Genomic DNA, 22,234 nt, shown 5'->3' on the forward strand with positions numbered 1-22,234 from the left:
CCCCAGCTCCTTCTACTACAATATATATTCATAGAACATGGTTGTGGAATAAAAGCAAACAAAGAAAATAAACCATATTTATCAAGTATTTGAGAAACGGATAAAAAGTCTATTTTTAAAAACTTTACTCAACGCTAGAAAGCTATCTTGGCTTAGCTTCAAAATGATCCGGAATACGGCCGCACTCATCCCTAAAAAAAAATATTAGTATTTTGCCAATTACTTCCATAGATAAATAAATAAACATAGATAGCTTATGTACGCAAAATCACCAAGAACTGTACAGTCCGCGAACTCATCTAGGGGTCAAAGTGTACTTCAATGATAAGCAGGGTGGTTTGGTGTTTTAATGGATTTCATATTAGAGTGTAAAATAACTCCGGGAATGGAACTTTTTGAACAACAATATTTCACTGAGCAATATATCATATTGACGAGAACTGGAGAAGGACATGAAAAGGACTAAACTAACTTTAATTTCTCTCTACAGAACTCATGTACACCACAAGTACTCAATGACATAAGAACAGCCAATGTTCACAACCGACCTAGTTAATTTTTATAATAGGAATATCTTTAAAACATCTCTTTACATCTCTTTCATCGTCTTATGCGCAATCTCTATCTATGATTACTTCTCTCAAACTAAACTGGTGACAAGCGTGTTGTAGTTCTAAAATGCATATTTCTAGAGAAACAAAATTTGAATAAGCGAGCTAACTAGTGACTTATTAAATGATTCCGCAATCCGCATGCAACACCTGGTCATTACTTGAAAAGTATAAAAATTCCCAATTCAATGTTAAAATGTGAAAAAGGAACCCTTGACTCTAAACAAGGCACATTAAACTAAAGTAAACTGCACGAAGACTGAAATCTTATAAGTTTTCAAATTTAACTCCTCATGTCAAAGAGCTATAAAAAAGCTATACCTGTCCGGAAAATCAAAACTAGAGGAGCTACAAGGTCACAATGGTGTACCAGTAATATTGCATGAATTTTAACCTATCCTTTTGTGTAGTTTGTAGTGATGAGCAGGTTTATATATCATTAGTTCTTATCAATACGTTCAACATTTTAAAAAAAACAATTAACACTCTCACTTAAACAAATTAAAATAATAAGTAAGAGCTATAAGAGAGGTTCCTTTTAGGGATATAAAAAAAGTTATATTTATAAACTTTTTTATAAACTTTTCAATAAAAAAACATTCTTATATTTCTTTAGTGAATATATTTGCTTTAATCAAGAAAGGTTTTTTATCTTTATATAAAAAGTATTCTCGGTATATATCAGACTCCATCGATCAGGGCTGTTACAACCCCCCCCCCCCCCTCAACCCACTATCTAATACAACATCATAGAACACACCTTCTCCTTCTTACAGAAAATTAGGACTCTTCTCAATAAATATCTTAGGAATGGGGGGGGGGGGGAATTAACTCTAAAGAGCCTGTATATGGTTAATCAATGAACCGTTCGTTATTATGGATAAATCTAATCTATATATCTTCGCAACCTGATAGTCTAAACCTTTGATATTACAAACTGCGAATTCATAGTTTGAAATAACAAAGGTGTATCACATTGGGTTGCAAAGATGTTTGAATTAGAAAATTAAAGGTTTTGGCAAAGACTCAGTTCTTTTCCGTTAATTTGTAAAGCTCAAAGAAAAATTGCTTTACCCATTAACGATCTGTTAACTAAAGTTTGTTTAAGTAAATTCACTGAAAATTTTGTTAACAAACGGACACAATCAATAATTTTTAAACCAAAAAACAAAACAAAAAACCCTCTTTGTTGTTTTTATTATAAAATGTTGTATAAAGCAAACAGTAAAAATACTTAAGATTTCCTTAAAAATTAAAGCTTTTTAAAACTTGATTTTGTTAACCAACTATATATTCCTAAAATGATCTGGAAGAACAAGGAAGTTTAGTCCTAGAGTAGAGGATTCTAATCCGTCCTGATCCACTTCTGTTATATAGGAGTTCAACATCCATCTTTCAACCTAAATATATGGATTAAGTGTTGTTATAAATCCTAATATTAAGGATTCTAATTCGTCCTGATCCACTTCTGTTATATAGGAATTCAACATCCATCTTTCAACCTAAATATAAGGATAAAATATTGTTATTTAATCCTAATATAGAGGATTCTAATCCGTCCTAATCCACTTCTGTTATATTGGGGTTCAACATCCATCTTTCAACCTTTTTTTTGAAGAAATATTAGAATTAAAAAAATAGAGTTTCAGATCAATAATCTTTTCCTAAAAGGGACTGTGACCCTTACTACAAAGAGGACAGTACCTGATTTGCGACGGTATCCTTAAATATTTGTCTGGTCCAAGGTTATAATGTAAGAAAGGTTAATTGCAGTTGCGTATACACTGCGTACATATTTAAACAAGTTTACTCTGGGCGGAATTTGTAAACAAGAATAAATGCATCAGTGTCCGTTTAGCATCCGAGGAGGATAAAAGCATTGAGTTTTGAAAATATTTCAATTTGGCATTATCATCTAAGTGTATGGAGGAGTTTCAGATAAACAAATACTTTTGATCGTGCTTAATCTGATCAAAATATGGAAGATACAGTCGCTTTTCGGACTCAAAAAGTGTTCATTTCTGTGAGTTTCTCCATTGCTTCTTATAAACAAGAACCATGCAAGTCACCTTTCGTCTTTCGCAGAGAAACCACAAATGAAAATAAACAGTTTAAATAAACAAAAACATGCCTATCTGATTCATACTTGATAAGACAAAGCTTTCATGGGTACCGTTGTAAATCGGACATTGTAATCTTTGCATAGAGGGTCACTTGAAATTTTGGTTACAGTCCCTTTAAGAAAAGTTCATTTTTTCTTCTCTATCCACTGTTTCTTTTTACTATTTGTCTCTCTATTCAAATTAAAAGATATATACTGCTGGGTGTCCCAAAAGAGGGTGATTAGGGCTTTTTGAAGCCCATTGATGATCAAAAGTCTCATTGTTTTATTTTGAGCCTATTTTACTATACACAAGATTTCGAATAAAAAATGAGGAGTCCAAAACCATTTTGTAGATATCCTGTATTTCTTCTCAAGCAATTTATCTATCTTTACTATCCGACCATTCGTGATAATCAATCATAAATGCCTTCTCCTATTTATGCAGGTTTTTCATTGGGAACATTATTATTCAGGAAGATCTAACATATCTTTTTATATTAACATTCTTTACCACTAAGATAGACAGAAATTATTTTTGTTTTGTTCACACTTTGTATTAATAAATCATGAACATGTTTAGCTCTAACATTTTAAATAATTTTACAATCTTTGTAAGGACACTTGTATCTTTAAAACTCACAACAATCTTTAATATTAATATTATAATCTTTGCAACCTGAGTCCGCGATTTAAAAACTTCGGCTCGACCCGTAATTCCTTAAACCCGACCAATCTTCGACCCAACTCTGACGACAGCTTGTGTCACGTGATTGACAGCTGTAAGATTTTCGGCTCGACTTAAGAAGTTAGGCCCAATGAAAATGAAACCGACCTTGGTTGGTTTTAGTGGAGAATAAGGCTCAACGTTGAGTATTGTTCTATTGGTTCAGAATAGACAACAAACACATGACTGAACCCTGATTGGATCAGGCGCTAATGGACTCGGCATACAGAACTGGTTATTTGTGGTTATTAGAAAATAAAATAGATACATTTTTAGCGAAGTCAGGAAGTGTTTACGCCACATTAAACTATTATTATAGAAGCAGCAAATTATTCTTATTAAAAGAAATATTTGTTATAAAAGTAAAAAAGTTCTGCTCCCGTGATGCTATTCAAAGAGATTGCTCTCCTCACACACAAACTATTTACGTGAAATATTATTACCATAATATTTAGAAAACATTTTATCCAAAAAATATTTGGATAAAATAAAGCAAAACATTATTTCATTTAAAAACTTTTAACATCAATATCCTTCAATACCTGGAAAATAATGGGACCCAAATGTAGTGTGGGACCTCACATGACCCCAAGGAAGAAGGTTTATTGAAAATCAAAATTGAGAAATACTTTGAAAAGATGAATTTTAAAATTATTTAAAATGGCCGAATTTAAGAGAAACAGTTAAAAAGTTAAATAAATTATCATGAAGAGGGGCCGCCGTAGAAACCTTGTATGTGTATTTTTGTGTATTTTTTGACATTATGCAAAGATAAAAAGTTCTCGATGGCTTTACATAAAAACCACAGTTTTATGTTAAATAGACTTGCTAAAAGCTTTTGACAAATTGATTTAAGATATTTTGAATATTTGAACGGAAACCAGAGACAGCTCTGCAGAGAGACAGTTTATAAAACTAGAAGAAATGGTTCTTTGATCAGATATGTTTCTTGAATACTTTGATCTCAAACTATATTTTCTGTTCCTGATCTAAGGGTTTCATCATAATTAATTTTCCTTGGAAGTTCCTACTTGAAATTTGACTGAGTTTTTGCTTTTTCTATTTTAGAAAGTAAAAAAAATGACGATATTTTTCTAATATACATGGAACCTCAAGTTTGTATTGATTTTTATTAAGACTATTGACGCAATTGCAAATGTTACAACTTACATATCCTATTCCCAACAGGCCCTTTAAATCTGTGCATCATTGAGAAGGAAATCCGCGTTTTTCTCGCTAAAATGATAATGTCTAGCTGCAGACGATATAACTCGAGTTTACACTACTGTTCATAGTGAACTCGATGCGAATGGCATTTACAGTAAGTGTGTTAATAAAAACGTAAATAACCTTTAATCCTTGATCAGAAAAAAGGTTTAAAGAGTACTTTTCAAATTGAGGATCACAGAATATTGTATGTACAGTCCCATTAAGCCCAGATACAGATCAAATATATCAATTCTATCAAATACTGCTCATCTAATGTCCGCTACTATGTTCCTTGTAAAAATTACTTCCTGTTAGAGTTCTCAACTCCCTCTGACTGATTCCTTGCTGTTTTCTTTTTTTTCAAAATTTATCAAAATCCATAATGAAATCTTGAGCTTACCCCGGACTAACCAGAGTGAGTAGCATTCAGTTTCTTCTATTTGAAATCAAACGTGTGTTGGTCCTTAATTCAACAATCTATTCACTTACGGATTTGTTTATTCAAAACGTATGTGCCGACAAAAAAGTATTTTGGAAAAAAGGCTAAAACATCATGTTTAATGGGTCAAATTGTGATTGAAAGTCACAGTTTTCTGGAATATTGACAGAACCATGTGAGGTGCCGCCACAGTATTTGTAACTAATATTGTTACTATATAGCTCGTAGATTAATAGATTTAGTCTTGTTTTTACGTAGTGGCCTAAAATTCTCAAACCGGAGCAAAAAAATATGTATTTACCATTTTCCCATTGAGAGACCAGTAAAGGGAGGGGGCTGGGAAACTTCTCCTACTCGTGCAATTAATGCTAATCCTAAAATAAAATAAAGTTCATATTTTAGATAACCTATGTAAATATAAAGTATTCCAGTGTCCGAATTTAATGAATTTAATCCGCGTCTCAAATCCCCCAAAACCGGTTTCAATTGAACACCGGCTAAAATCTTGAAAAATATAATGAAATTTTAAGTGGAACCAACCATATTTCAGCTTCGGCTCTAATTTAAGCCGCGGCTCAAATGCTTTTAATTCGGCCTCAGGTGTACCAGATTTATCATTCAATCAGAATCTCCAAGTCAAGAATAGACCTCACTGAAGATTGGTCCATGTCAATTGTTCCATGGAACATTCTGTATGGGATATTTATCTGTCTTTTTTATTGAATAATAGATTTATTATATATTTTAAGTATTAATCTCTGTTTGTTTGTTTGTAAGTCCGATCCTAACTCAGGAACCCCTTAACCGATTTGCCTCAAATGATGATTGGGGAACTCTTAAGAATTACGGGAATGTTCTTAGTTTGGTTTAAAAGTTCTAAGTTTAATAGGTTAACACTCATAAGAAAACTTTGTTTCATGGCAAAGCTGGGTTCCCGAGCTAGTATAATCTTTTATTTATCTATTTTGAAATAAAACCAATTAAACTTGTATTAATTTAGTTCAGTCTCAAATCATGCATATTTCCAAGAAAACCTCTTTTCGTTTAAAGCAAAATGAATACTTAAAGATTTAGGATTAGGCAAAGTCAAGTCAGAAATTCTGCTTTAAATAAACTTCTTCTTCATGTTTAGATTTAATTTAATTTTCACTAGATGTGAAATTTAATAAAACTTTTTTTATGTTTTTGAATTTATTAATAGGTTTTTTGATTCCTAACCAAAAAACGTTGAATTATTATTTTAAACTAAAAAAATACCTGTCTCCTGGAAGATAGGTAGACGATTTAACTCCAGATATCACAGGGTGTCTCTCAGGAAGTACAACTACCATCAATCTGAGAAAATAAAACATTATTGTGTAATTATGTATCTATCTATATTTATGATGTTAAATCACAGCAGTACCCTTTATATAGAACTCTACACCATATATTTGAGCAACATGTTCTGAAAAAGTGTTGAATTCTGCCAATTTTCTTTATTTCTTATTCATAAATCCGCCAGTCAATGTTTGGAAAAGAACTTTGGAAGAGCTAGAAATCCATCTGAAAAATGAACATCTTTAGTCATTCTTGACTAATAACTTTCTCTTTTCTCAGAATAAAATAAATTTTGTTATTAGAATAGAATTAATATGCTCATTATTATCTTATATTTCCATTAACTGATAGCGCCGATATAAGGATTTATCTCTAATTGGATAATGAGATAGATAGAAAGATAGATGTTACCGCCATGCAATTTCTATTGGTTCAGAATAGACAACAAACACATGACTGAACCCTGATTAGATCAGGCGCTAATGGACTCGGCATACAGGGTAGTGCTTAATCTATTCGATTTTTAAAATCTTGCTTCCTATATGTTTAAAGAGGTAAACTTTAAAATCTTAAATCTACGGCATCAATGCTTATACTGATTCCCGAAAAGATTGATATGTACGTAGCTCAATTGCTGAAATTAAGCGCTATTCCATTCAATAGTTTAGCACTTGAAGGAATTCTTTAAGCGGAATTTCAAAGATGACAAATTGCAACGATGACATTGCCGGATTACCAACAATATCCTAGAAAGCTTTGTCTAATCAAGTATGAATATCACGCACCTCTGACCCTTAAGTAAAAGTAAATTCAACCTAAAGTCTGACCACGTCAACCTTGTTGCACCCAATGTCCGGTCGATACAGTACAAACTGGGACCGGAAAGGTTGCCCTAGCTCGGAAATTCAAATGTACTACGGGTACACATGATATTAATGTTTTTCTTTCTTGAACTGTTTTTTTCTCATTTGCGTTTTCTTGTAATTTGTGTATTCCTTGTTTATAAGAAGCAATGGAGAAACTCACAGAAAAAAAAACTTTGGAGTCAAAAACAATACTACGGTATCTTTCATATTTTTGATCAGATTAAGGTTTCAAGAGTACCGTTGTTAATCATACATTGCCATCTTTGCATGGAGGGTTAATTGAAATTACGTTTAATAACGAACTCTTTTTTAATACTTTTTATGTTTGTTTCCGTTGTATTGTACACTGTACTCTTATTCCTGAATTGGTTAATATGTAAGAAAATACTAAACAAACACAGAGAATGTATTATATAAAAACAATGTACAAAAGGTTTATACACTCCTTTTACCAATATTTATTCTTCATACACGGATAGACAGGCGTAAATATTAGCCATCATCATTCTTGTCTTTCCGAAGCCCTGTAGCAAATAATGTAGAAATCCCAATATTTGTTAACCTGAACATACCTAGTTATATTATGTTGTACATTGTCTGTAAATCTAAAAGCGCTTATTATTAACTTCTCAAAACTAGCAATGCGACAAACCTAGCCTAAATACGTCTGTAAGTATGTCAAACCATGTATTGTGATTAGCTTAATTACGCCTATATATATCCGCGCAACTTAATCTGTAACGTAGATAACTAAATACAAGTTAGTTGGAATATACTCCGCTTTGATTACGGTGAGAGAGTAATTCGTTCCTCGTTTAAACCTAACAAGCTGACGAGATTGCGTTCATTGGTTAAGCATTGATAGTTTACGTGCTTATGTCCCTGTTGACATTGAAGCCAATGAGATCGTGCCCATTGGGTTTTGAATTGATAGTTTAGGAGCTTGTGTCAGTGTTGACATTGAAGCATATGAGATTATGCCCATTGGTTTGGCATTGATAGTTTACGAGTTGTACCTGGATTGATTAGGTTTGAAAGCAGTTTTAAGAGTAGGGCATTTATTATTATAGAGCCCAACATGCACTTGGCAATTGGCATAAATAAATTAGTAAAATGAGAATCAGGAGGAGGAGGGATATCAGTTCATTTCTAAATTCTAAACATTTTTAGGTAAAATTTAGGTAGATTTTACTTATATGGTAATCAAGAAATTAATTTGTAACTTTCAAACAAAACATTATTTTCGAAAATTTAGAAAAATAAAAAAAGTTATTTTGATAATTTTACCTTCCAGATGACTCGGAAAAGGCAAATGGAGGAGAATCTTCAGTCACCTAAACAAAAATAAACAGTAAAAAAAAACTGATAATTCTAAAGGGATTGTAAGCGTAATTATAAGTGACTCTAAATGCCAAAATTGACAAGGCTACCCTTAAAAGCTTTATCAAGTAGGAATAAAATAGAAATATTTTTGTTTCTTTAAACTGTTTATTTACATTTGCGATTTTTCTGCAAAATTGACTTGCGCATTTTTAACAACGAAAAAGACGAAATCTACAACATTTTTTATCAGATTAAGGTTTCAATGGTACCGTTGTAAATCGAGCATTGCCATGTTAGTATGGAAGATCAATATTGAAACTACGCTTACAGTCCTTTTAAAAACATCCCTGCATGATGATTTTAAAAAATATATTAGGTTTACTGACATGTATCAGTTTCAATAAAGACACTTTTTATTCTTTCTAGAACTCATTACTTAACACGGCCAAGGATGTAAGGCAAGGAGAGTCATTTCAGAAGTGTACACATCTTTAGTACTGCAGTGCACTGTCTCTGGGCGCTAATGTAAACACAAGACGGATGTCGAAGCCTGACATGGGATCCATCATTCACATAAAACAACAATGAAATATTCTGGTCATACGAAACTATTATGTGAATTATCAAAATTATCAAAATTTAATACTTTTAACCTCCTCGGATACCAAACGAACACTGATGCATCTATTATTGTTTACAAATTCCGCCCAGAGAGAACTGGTTTCAATATGTACACAGAGTATACATAACCGTAATTGACTTTCCTTGCCTTACATTCTTGAACACGGCTCAAATTTAATGAATTTGAGCCGCGTCTCAATCCTCCAAGAACCTGTTTCAATTGAGCTCCGGCTTAAATCGTGAAACATTGAATACAATCTTCAATGGAACCAACCATATTTGAGCCGAGTCTCAAATTTAAGCCACTGCTCAAATTCTTTAAATCCGGCTCTGAACTATCTACCCTAAACCTTTACGTTTTCAAAATTATAAAATTTTTAATCAACAGAAGTTAAGTTTAAAATATCAGGCTTTATAGAAAATTAGAGCTTGAGACTCCACTGCCCACATCATCGATCCCCCGCCCCCCCCCCTTCCCACACCAAAAACAAAAGGCATTAGAGAGTAAAAATTTCATGGACCAAACAAAATATTTTGATAAAAAAAGAAAATAAGAAAATGTTGGCAAAAGCATTAAAATAAATAAAATCTTTAAACACATGATATAAATAAAACACAAATTCTTTTTATGTGTAGGCTAGTATCTTGAATAGCATTTTTATTGCCGAATTACACAAAACTTCGCAATAAAACAAATGTAAATATTACAAAATATATTTTTCATATGTATGCATTTGCATTATACAGTTTTATTCATTGGTAAAGAAGGGCTAGAATATATAAGGAAAATAAGCGGAACTACAGGGTGTCCCACGAAACATGACAGTATGCAGGACAACTTGAATGTCGTCTTGATTTTTGATATAATTTGCTGCATTTTTTTGTGAACCTAATTTTAGAGGTAAATTTCTAGAGATAATAATCACAAAATTCCCCTAGTCCTGCCATTTCCAAAATGTGGTCTGCCTTTTTTGTGCTTTCAATATTGCCCGACATATAAAGAATTTCGTTCAGATTTCGACAATTTTGCTTTTATTTACCAAAATTGAAATCTGAACCAAACTCTTTTTATCTCCGGTAATATTGAAAGCACAAAAAACGCAGACCACTTTTTGGAAATGTCAGGGCTAGGAAAATTATGTGATAATTGTTTCAAGAATCATACATGTTAAAGTAGATAGAATACTAAATGTCACAAATAAATTCAAATATTAAAGACGACTTTCAAGTCGTCTTTCTATTGTCATGTTTCGTGGGACACCCTGTACGATACGTGAGCTGAAAACTTTAGAACTGTGGATTAATTTGAGCCATATATAAAACGTTTCCACGGTGAATAATTACTGAGTTTGAGCGCAAATTCGACGTTTAAATCAAGAATTTGGGTGGGTACATTTTCAGAATCGATTTTATTAAATTATTATATAACGACGACGAAAAATATAGTAAAAATTCTATAGTAAACTAATTAGATGTTTAGGAACATATTTCTCAAAGGAAATTTGCCAATAAATCGAAGTTAGAATTAAATATTTCCTTTTTCATCATTTTATTAAATTCTTATTTTCTATGAATTTGTTCGCAGATTTCTTCAAATTCTTTAAATGTCGTCTTTTTAATTATAATTCCAGAAAATCTGCAGAAAATCCCTAGTGATTTAAGAGAGATTATAGAAACTAATAATTGAATAATTATTTTACTATAGAATTTTGTTTACATTTTTGTCGTCGTTATTTGATAATTAAAAAAAAAAAATTTTAAACGTATCCACCCAAAAGTACGATTTTGAACGTCGACTTTGCGCTCAAACTCAGGATTTGCAAATATTTAAAAAGTTTTATATATGTCAAATTAATTCTAAAGAATTTGTCCACAACACTGCATACTTAGTTTAACTAAAATTAAAATTCGGTAATGGTGATGGACCAAACCTCTGTAGAGTAAAAAAGTTGATGTTAGTTCCACATTTATTGAAAATATATTTCGGTCTGGGTTGACCCTCGTCAGTTCTTGAGTTTGTTTCTATTTTTGTTGTTTGGGGTAGACATTCCATGGGAATCGAGCCAATTAGGCCAAAATATTTAATTTTGGTAATGAGAAAAAACATAACGAGTCAAAAATCGTAATAATCATCATACAATATCACCTTGCCCCCCTCCCCATCATCAAGTTTTGTACTAAAAACGTCTTATAGAAAGAAAACTATCAGGAGTGTGATTTTCAAAGTTCATGTATCATGAAATAGCCTTTAAGTCTGAAAATAATAAATAACGGTGGGTGATGTGGAAACAAATTCAGCCATTTTCTCACATGTCGGTGATGCAGATTAGAAGGGCTCTGTTATGAACATTTTAAAGGGACTGTCAACATAATTCTAATTAACCCTCCATTTATAGAGTGGAATCCCTGATTCACAAAGGTATCCTTTAAACCTCTATTGATTAACAAAATAAGAAAAATTATCGTCTCGACGTTTTCTATCTTGAAAAGGGTTAAATTCTTACAGTTTCTATCATTGTCTTTCCACAAAGTTACCGCAATCAAAACTAATCAATGTTTATGAATTTAAATCTTGCTAAAAGGTACTGTAAGCGTAATATCAAGTCACACTCAATTCAAATATGACAATGTAATATTCACAAAGATACCCCTTACAAGATTTGTCTGTTTAATATATATTAGATTTTAATCTTTATAATTTGTTAATTATCAATTTTTATTTGTTGTTTTCAATTATGGGCTGAGGGTCAATTGAAATTATGCTAACAGTCCCTTTAAGAAAGATTATGAAATTGTTGGAGGTGTTTATTTCCATATCACGTGGATTTAACGGTTCTGTCAATATTCCAGAAAGCTGTGACTTTCGATCACAATTTGACCCATTAAGCATAATTTGTAAGCCTTTTTTCCTTTTATACTTTATTGTCGGCATATGCATTTTGAATGAAAATGTATAAAATAAACAAATCCGCAAAGTAAATGATTATTGAATTATAGACCAAAACACGTTTGATTTCAAATAGAAGAAACCGAATGCTGCTCACTCTGGTTAGTCCGGTGTGATATATAAGTCAATAACAAATCCGTAAATGTTAATGATAAAAAGAATAGAAAGAAGCTATGAATATGTATTCAGAATCTATTATACTAGGGGGGGGGAGACTATTAATCAACAGAAGTTAAGTTTAAAATATCAGGCTTTATAGAAAATTAGAGCTTGAGACTCCACTGCCCACATCATCGATCCCCCGCCCCCCCCCATGATGTATCATTTGTCATATTTGGACATCAAACATGGGATTTAGAGGGGGGGGGGGTCAAATTGCCCCCCCAGCATATACTGGTTTTCAAGTACCCCAGCAGAGATAGGGTTAAGAAATTTTTTTTTCTAAAGATAAAACTGTAGATAGCATTTTTATAAAATATCTTTTTAAATAGTAACATGCAATTTTATGTATAACCATAAAATCGTTCATTTATGTTGTCAGTACATACTAAAATCTGGGGGACCTTAAACACAATAGAGAGCAGTACAAATGTACATATTAAACTATTTTGCTCCTTTAATGTCTAGGGTATGTTAAAAAATAGAAATTATGATAGTGATAATTATAAGCTACAATGTTTTACAAAAACGTTTAATTTCTCAAAAATATAAAAAAATTTCTCCCGGAAAATACGCCTTGTTGCTTTACATAGCTGTTTCTATACGCTGGATTTCTATAAGGTTTGACTTTAGAAAAATTGATTCCAACCGGTAAAGGATATTCATTCCTTGGAAACATTAAATATTTTTCTAGATCTTCCAATAATGTTAAATGAGTATTTATTGAGAAAGAAAAAAGATAAAGATGAAATTTTAGAAGTATTAGACTACGGTAAGCATCCTTTGTTCAAACGTGATATACTGTATGTAATACATGAAGATAAGCTAACCTGACACTTGTATTCTCCAGCTTGTGTTCTACTAATATACTGTAATACGAGCAGATGTTCGCCAGGACCGATCATCTTAAAACAAATACATTAATTAAAGGGATTGGAAGCTTAATTTCAAGTGACCTTCTATTTATAGAGAGGCATGTCCCTTTAAAACTTTTTTTGATCAAGGATTTCGTAGATATTCAAATTTATATATCGGGAAATTTAGTGACAATTGAAGCTGTGTGAGTGGTGCATCGTTGTCCGGACATTCCTCGCTATATGTTCTTGTACCTGTTTTAAAAACACGAGACTGGACAGTACAATCAAATGCTTGTACGGGTTTTTATCAGGATAACACTAAACTGGCTGGTACAATTAAATGCTTGTACCAGTTGTAATCAGGATTACACAAGACTGGTTGGTACAATTAAATGCTTGTACCAGTTGTAATCAGGATTACACAAGACTGGTTGTTACAATTTAATGATTGTACCAGTTATAATCAGGATTACACAAGACTGGTTGGTACAATTAAATGATTTTATGGGTTTAATCAGGATTACACATTAAATGATTTTATGGGTTTAATCAGGATTACACTAGACTGGTTGGTACAATTAAATTCTTGTACCGGTTTTAATCAGGATTACACAAGACTGGTTGGTACAATTAAATGATTTTATGGGTTTAATCAGGATTACACTAGACTGGTTGGTACAATTAAATGTTTGTACCGGTTTTAATCAGGATAACACTGGACTGGTTGGTAAAATTTAATGTTTGTACCGGTTTTAATCAGGATTACACAAGACCGGTTGGTACAATGTTATGCTTGTACGGGTATAATTAGGATTACACAAGACTGGTTGGTACAATTAAATGTTTGTACGGGTTTAATATGGATTACACAAGACAGGTTTGATCATGCTACTGTTGCACTGGTGTGATTATAATGTTGTTTACCTTAGAGCCTGAAATATCTATATTGAAGAGATGAGATTTAAAAACCATTCTTTGTAGATCCCTAACAGCTCCTGAGCACAAACATCAAGGATATATTTAAATACTTTCAGATTTTCTCAGTTGGAAAATTATGAATCCTTGAAAACTTTTGCCGCAGAGATTAAATTCATGGACATGAACATGTCGACTAGCTAAACTAACTTTCTTTCTTCTCAAAAGTTCTCAACTATGTCCCTAGTATTGTTGAAATATTAATGGTCATATTTAAAAAAAAAACTTTTTATTTTCAAAAACTTGCGTTCAAAACCAAATACTTCAACTGTTCATGTTTATTCAGAACGTTCGATTTTACATTTCCGCCTTAGACATCAATTAACTGTAGAATTTTAAAAAAAACTTGTTTTTTAACTTTTACTTTAACAATGAAATTATGATTTATACAGGGTGACCCAAAAAACAGGAAATAGCGTTTTTCAGGCTTTGAAATCATTTATAATGATTTGAAAATGTGCTGAAGTTTTTTAATCTTAGAAGGAGTCGTTTACGTAAGTTTTTTCATCCGATTGTTTTTGGAAAATTGGAAAATCTGTTAACTTTAGCTAACCATGTATTGTTTAAGAAACTAACTGAAAGTATTTACATATATCTGAACCCCCCTAGATTTTTCTTCTGGGATTTCTGAAATCCAAGTTGTATACATAGTCCTAAACCCAGAACTCTATGAAAAGAAACCTTCTTTCAAAGAGATGTTGAAGGAATCCCGGCCTCATGGTTGCGAACTGCAGAAATAAGCTATTTTTTTGCAAGGCATCAAATTAGGAACTCTTAAAGAAATAATTTTAAATGTAAATTTTATAGAAATCTAATATGGTATTTATTATTATAATTTCTAAGCAATATAGATTTGAATTAAATAATAAAAATTATTAATTGTTGAGAGTAAACAGAGATGTTTTCAAACATTCAACATAGTCTTACGTCAAACGGAAGCATCAAAGTACAAAATGTTACTTAAACGATCCTTCCTAAAATAAGAATGTATTAAGAATGTAATAAGAATGTAAGGGCACTTTTTCAAGATTTTTTAAATACTAAAACGTCTTAAAAACGTTAATCCCTGTTTTTTGGGTCACCGTGTTTTTTTAGTAATGAATTTTTAAATAGTTTTTTATATAAAATATATTTATAAATTTTACCTGGAATTAGTCGATATACTTCTTCATCTTCATGAAACCACTGAAAAAATTGACTTAGATGAATTAAGTTTTCTTTTATTTTGACAAATAATTTAAAAGAATAACTAATGTGCTGATATTTAAATAAAATTATGACTGACGTATATAGAATACGTAGTTAAACTATCAGACAAAGGAGCTGTATTGGATCAAATCTGAGATTGATGTCTTTTACATAATGGATATCTAGATCAGCCTGGTAAATATCCACTATGTCAAACAAACGTCTCAAGTTCTGGGAATGAATTCAAAGAATTTCAGCTATATTGCTGAACTACCTATTACCGATTCAAATTAGAACCACTGATTCAAAGCTAAAGATTCAGGAAGGGTTAGATTATTGGTGATTCAAATTAGAAGGGGCGGGAGGCAATTCATTATTATTGCTCAGGCAAACATTTTAAGGATCCCGGTATAAATCTTTGTACTATTTTTGTCTATTATGTACTTCACTTTTCTAAGTACCCTAATCCAATGTACTTTACTATGTGGTAACTGTTTACAGGATGTCCGAATAAAAATAGGAATTAGATGACAACCGCGGGAAGAGTTTGAATAAAAACTTGATACGCCAAAGCTTTTAAAAAAGGACATATAAAATTCAAATTTAGTTAGTGGAATGTTTTTTTGCAAATATTTTTTGACACTTTGTAGTCAGAATTTCCATGAATATTTGGCAGGGATCTCGGGAGAAAAGTGATCATAAAATTAACACCAGTAAGAATGCAAAAAGATAAAAGAGAAAGGATCTAACGATGGGAGGAAGGCAACCCACGCCTTTTTTTAACTCCGACCCACAAATGACGTCGCAAAATGGTGTTTTCACTTACCCTAAGCTTCTGAACCACAATCGTTTTGTCTTCCGGCCAAATGTGTGGACTTTTGTATGGAAATAATGGACGAATGTAGAATTATTTTAAATTTTTAAAACGTCATGACATCTGTCATATAATACACTTTCACTATCTATATTTTGGTGACAGTAGCACATCTCCTAGCTTTATCTAATATGTTAAAGAATATTCGGATTACGGGCTATCAATAATCTTGTAATAAAAAGTTTTGAAATCACAAGAAAAAAATTTAAAAATGTCATTTTGCTGTTAGACAAAGAGGGTGTGGCTTTGAAGCTATTGGTTTAAGCGCATGCCGCAAACGCAATTTTGTGACGACATGTATGGGTTGCCTTCCCCCCATCAACAAACCGACTAATACAGATGTGATAAAGCGAATTGGTTTCTGGGCTTAAAATTTTAGCTAGAGCTAAAAATAGAAATTAACTTTCGCTTTGAAATAATATTTCTATATTTTTATACATACAGGGTGAGTAATATAAACAGGGATTATCGATATTTTGTACAAAATTTTCAAATTTTTATTTTTTTCGGATTTAAGGCACAAATAATATAAAATGCGATAGAAAAATATTAAAAAATATTTTAGGAATATTGAATTCCGCGCGCCAATAAAAACTTTTGAAAGAATGAACTTTTTAAAAAATGTTTGGGAAAATGTTTATTCCAGTGTTCTCCAAAATTGGCCTTCATTTTTTGTCATATCTCATTCAATTTTAAATGATTTTTTTTTGTAAAATTTTGGAAATACATAAAATATAATAATTACCAACAATTTTTCAAAAAGTTTAATTTTTTTTAAAATTGGTTTCGCAGATTTCTTTTTCAATGTTCTAAAAATATTTTTGATGTTTTTATCACATCTATTTCATTTATGCCTAAATTCCGAACAAAATAGAATGTTGGAAAATTTTTTCCAAAACATTGACAATCTTTTTTTTACTCAACTTATATTTAACGTTAACGTTGCTTTTTCGGAAAATACATTTTTTACTCCCAAGACCAAACAAATAGCAAAAAGTAGTAAAAAACAACAACTTTTCTTAAATTTCAACTAGCGCCAATAACTTAACAAAAGAAACTTACTTAAATAATAGTTTTCATGGTATATGTTAATCTCAACAATTTAATATTTGCCAATCTGCAGTTTTGAAAATTATTATTTAATTATAAATCAGTTTTTAACGTTAAACAATAACAGCAATAAAAGGGATAAACTTTATTTTCACAAACAAAACATATCGATATCATGATTAGTCTACCTTCAAAGAATAAAAGTCTTTGTGTGATGGAAGGGAAAAATTGCAGTACAAATGTACTGTTTGACCTGCCAGTACATACCGGGGGACCTAAAAACAGTAAAAAAAATTCAAAAATTTTATTACATTACAAATGTACTGTTTGGCCCGCAAGTATGTAGCGGGGTACCTAAAATCAGCATAAATAATTTAACATCTTGCTATAAATCGAAATCAGAGACTTAAAAGCATCCAGGGTTTTCCAAAAATTGGCATCTTTTAGAGCTTTGGGTCTAAAATGTATTTCAAATGTCTATAAAACCCCTAATTGCCTTTTTTTGGGACACCGTGTATGTTTTTTAGACTACATACATAATGGGGGGGGGGACATAACTAGTCAGTCAATATTTATGCTTCGAGAACATTTTAGCTTCAGTTAGATAAATAGAATTAGATTTTAAATTTATTTATTTTATTGACCTATTCTGAGTGGGAGGCTTTCATAAAGACCATTCCCCCCCCCCCAAAAAAAAAAGATTAAGAAATGGACATATTTGTATACCTTAACTTGAACAAGGTTAGTAGTTTGAGCAGTGTAACTAGGATATCTAGGTTCAATCCTTACTCCGGGCCTAGGTTCCATCTTTACTCCGGGTCTAGACTCAACCCCTGGATATGATCTAGGTTCTAATCCAGAATACTGGGTCAACCGTGAGTCCAGACCAAATGTTGTGGAGGAAAGACATTTTATATGAGAGAAAATTATTCCAAAAATGATTGTTGAAATTGTCATCTGAAAAATAAACATTTATGTAAAAAATTATTTAACAAAACTTTTAGTTTTCGTGTTCTGTTTTATATCACAATTTGTAAATGTAATATTTCTGTGTCAACGAATCTATTTAAACAGTCCAACGAAAATGTAATGGTTTGAATTCAAAAGTTTAATTTGTGTAGAATGTTAAATACATTCTAAAATATTTGAAACTATTTTATAGAATCACATAAACTGTGTTTTAATGAAATTAAGGAAACATGAATTACAAAAGGTTCAATACTTGTCAGCCTTAACAGTCTTTATGACATTCCTTCCTTCTCTCTCTTGTTGAAACATTTCACTTTGCACAAAGTATATACACAAAGAGGAGTTCCTTAACCCTATATAGGCTGGGGAGGAGGGGGGGGGGGGTCTGAATCTAAAAACAAGGGGAAAAGCGTCCCGCGACTACCTCCTAGAAAACAGACTCAAAGAATAGATATGAAATTGCAATTTGAACATGAGCAATGTGCATACTTCAATTTTACAAGGCAAAAAAGATTGGGTGCTAGAGAGATTTAAAAAAGGTTGAAAAAATGTATTTTAAAAAAATAGCTTTTTGTCAAATAAAAACATGTGAGTGTGCTGTAGCCTGTGTGACACATGTCAAAGAGCATTTTAAAAATGTCAATTTTTAAATCTGTAGCTTCAACTCTAAAGTTTGGACTATTTATAAAAATAAGAGTTCTAGGGCAAAACAAACTAAGAGGGGGGGAGGCTAAATGCGATTAAATTTAGTTTTTGAAATATTTAGGCAGTTAATTCTGGAACAAGATTTTATGAGTTTTGAGACATGGATCATGGTTGAACCCGCTTATGAACCTAAGGAAAAGTAGAAAAATATCGCAAATTCGATATTATTGATTAAATAATATGATGGAGATGCGTATGATTAGAACTCTCCTATTTATTTTAAAGTTATATCTACATAATCAAAAATATTTTACTTTTGTTTAAATTCCTATAAAAGTAGCTAAATATCTATATTTATATCCATTTGTTAGATTAAACTTTTTCCGAAACAAATTTCCCTTAAAAAATATCCACTTATTCTTGTAAAAAAAATATCCACTTATCCTTATTAGAAAATATCCACTTATCCTTGATAAAAAATATCCACTTATCCGTGTTAAAAAAATATCCATTTATCCTTGTTAAAAAATATCCGCTTATCCTTGTTAAAAAATATTCACTTATCCTTGTTAAAAAAATATCCACTTATCCTTGTTCAAAAAATATCCACTTATCCTTGTTAAAAAATATCCACTTATCCTTGTTAAAAAATATCCACTCATCCTTGTTAAAAAAATATCCACTTATCCTTGTTAAAAAATATCCACTAATTCTTGTAAAAAATGCCATTCTATAAGATCTATAAAATGCGCAAAACAAAGAAATTATTTTGCGGAATTTTTACAGAATATTTTTGTAACATTTGTGGAAGCTTGAAAGGTTAGCTGATAAGTCTGTTTATCTAAAAGTTTATCATACCTCTGATTGTGTCTGATTGGAACACTATTTCCTTTTACTTCCTCATTACTTAATCACGGGCAGCCGTAGTACATTTGAATTTCCGAGCCGTGTCAACCTTTCCGGTTCCAGTTTTTACTGTACCGCACGGGCATTGGGTAAATAAAGCAGACACTCAATATTACTAGCCGGTGCAACAAGGATCAGAGTTGTAGTTGTGAATCGGACACTGGCATCTTTGCAAGGAGGTTTAATTGAAATTATACTCTAACAGTCCCTTTAAATGTTTATTATTTTAAAAATAACTGCTTGATAGTTCATACAAATCTTAGTACATTTTTTTTCTTTTTCCAAAAAAATAAATTTTCTAAGTTCTCAGCTTTAACAATTTAGTTAAGAAATCGATTTCTTCAATTTGGCCTAGAGTGTAACTATCAAATCCAGTTCAGCCACTTTTTTTGCGATTAAAAAGATCCAGCTATCATTGTAAAGTTGTTATCAAGTCCTGTTATTAAAGAGATAAAATTGAAAAGAAGAAAATGATTAGAATGATTTATGTAACTATTTAGGTTTTCTTTTGCATAAAACTAAAAACTAAAGAAGCTACAAGGTCACAAAGTCTTACCAGAAATATTGCATAAGTTTGACCTTCTTCTGTTATATGTAGTTTATTTAGTTACGTGCAGGGGATGATAGTTCTCTACCTGTGTGCTATGTTAGCTGTAACTTACAACTGTTTACTAATAATGATATACTATAAGTTAGGCCAGAATCAACTTATAATAAACAAATATGCAGTACGCTCTCGGTATAGTTTATGGCCTATACAATTAGTAAAGGATTAGCGTACATCATCACTCTATACACTATAACCTCGTTGGTTACATGAATAATTTTTCCAGAAAAAATATTGATTTGCTTCTATATTGTAATATTCTCTTATTTCAGTTCTGCAGTATAATCTGAAGATAAGATGTGACATTGATTCAGGAAGGTGGGGGGAAGGGGGTGGGGAGGTTGGAGATGGGGATGGGGAGGTATTGATTCCCCGAGTATCTCTTATTCATCAGAGCTAAAAGAAAACGGTTGTGAGTGTTTATATATTTAGTAACTCCGCAACAAATAATAAATATTCATGAAGTATTTAACTCAATGTTCTTTTAAACCTATTATTTCTTTTATATGACGTCATTGGCTGCAGTATTGGTTCTAAATTCAAACAATCAACATAAAAACTCTAGTTATCAAATAAAGCAATCATTGTAGGTGCTAAAAATGGTGGGAAAATAATGACACGAATATAAACTTCTAAATTTGTTTTTATCAGTTATAGGATAGGATGCTCTCCTGTTAAAATAAAGCTAAAATTGTAATTTTGTTACGCATCTCATTTGTATGACAAATACTACATATTTTGAAATAAAATTTGTCAGATGTCATTAAGTATAGTTTTGGTATAGTCTAAAGCAGAATTTTAGGCCGGTAACGCAAGGAAGGTCCTAAAAAACCTTGGTTTTAAGTAGCCACATTTGTTTTAACCAATTACATTGCAATCTGTTTTAATATAACTAGCCGGTGCAACAAGGTTGATGCGGTCAGACATTATGCTTCATATTTTACTGAAGGTGCATGATTTAGGTTTATATAAAACTTAATCAAAATAAATAGTCAAAAGAATATGAAAGTAAAACTAAACATGAAAAAATGAAAACCTAATTGAACATGAAATAACAAATAAAATTGGACATGAAAGATAAAAAAACTAGAATCAAAAGAAATAAAACTGTAATATGAAACAATTAAAATAAAATAAAATTTGACAAAAAAGATAAAAAATTGAAATTGAGTTGAAAATGAAACTGGACATGAATATATGGAAATAAAATTGAACATGCGAAGATAGAAATGAAAAGAAACATGAGAAGATGAAAATGAGTTTGTATTTTGTACATCAGAACATGAAAACTTAATAGGAAATTAATTATACATAAAAAATAAAGGACTAAATAAACGTGAAAAAGAAAATGAAACTAAAACTTTACAAAAGAAAAAGCAATGAAATGATTAAAATAAAATAAAATTTTGCATAAAAAAAAATTTAAAAAATTAGACACGAGAATGTAATTGGAAATTCAGTTTCGGGGAGAAAATGGGGATAATTTTTTTAAAAATTGTAACAGTACAGTTGTCAGAGGATGAGAATCTTTTTTCTAATAAGGGGTGGAGGTAAATTCTTCTTTTCTTTTCATCTACAACAACTTGAAAACTAGACTCATTGAATGCAAATCAGGTTTGTTAGAGGGACAGAGTTTGAGGGTCTTTCAATCTCAACACTTTTGATGCTTTGACCGTGTAGTAAAGCATCCAAAGTGTAATTTGAAAGCATCATAATCAACATTTGAAAGCATCATAAGCAAGGAGCAATCAAATTTGATGCCTTAATCACTTTTTTTAAAGAAAATATTAACTTCCCAGTCAAATTATGACTTCATAAGCTAAGAATTAGGAAGCATTGT

General features: G+C 31.3%; 1 protein-coding gene across 2 annotated transcripts in view; it reads right to left on the bottom strand.

Annotated features, from left to right (window-relative positions):
• LOC111701091 (uncharacterized) overlaps window positions 1–18,248 on the bottom strand; it is a 23,923-nt gene extending 5,675 nt beyond the window's left edge. The window contains exons 1-9 of one of the 2 annotated variants that reach the window (XM_023472236.1): window positions 17,994–18,248; window positions 17,456–17,542; window positions 15,301–15,340; window positions 14,105–14,175; window positions 13,154–13,228; window positions 8,561–8,607; window positions 6,345–6,422; window positions 5,389–5,461; window positions 1,908–2,011 (exon numbers count right to left, since the gene is read on the bottom strand). In XM_023472236.1, coding sequence (XP_023328004.1) covers window positions 1,908–2,011; window positions 5,389–5,461; window positions 6,345–6,422; window positions 8,561–8,607; window positions 13,154–13,228; window positions 14,105–14,175; window positions 15,301–15,340; window positions 17,456–17,542; window positions 17,994–18,239 — 821 coding nt within the window. In that variant the 5' untranslated portion in view covers window positions 18,240–18,248. The remainder of the gene's footprint in view (window positions 1–1,907; window positions 2,012–5,388; window positions 5,462–6,344; window positions 6,423–8,560; window positions 8,608–13,153; window positions 13,229–14,104; window positions 14,176–15,300; window positions 15,341–17,455; window positions 17,543–17,993) is intronic. The other variant, XM_023472237.1, reaches the window with a different exon arrangement.
• Window positions 18,249–22,234: the final 3,986 nt, after the last annotated feature.

This window comes from Eurytemora carolleeae, unplaced genomic scaffold (assembly GCF_000591075.1).
Source record: "Eurytemora carolleeae unplaced genomic scaffold, Eaff_2.0 scaffold323, whole genome shotgun sequence".
Classification (NCBI taxonomy): domain Eukaryota; kingdom Metazoa; phylum Arthropoda; class Copepoda; order Calanoida; family Temoridae; genus Eurytemora; species Eurytemora carolleeae.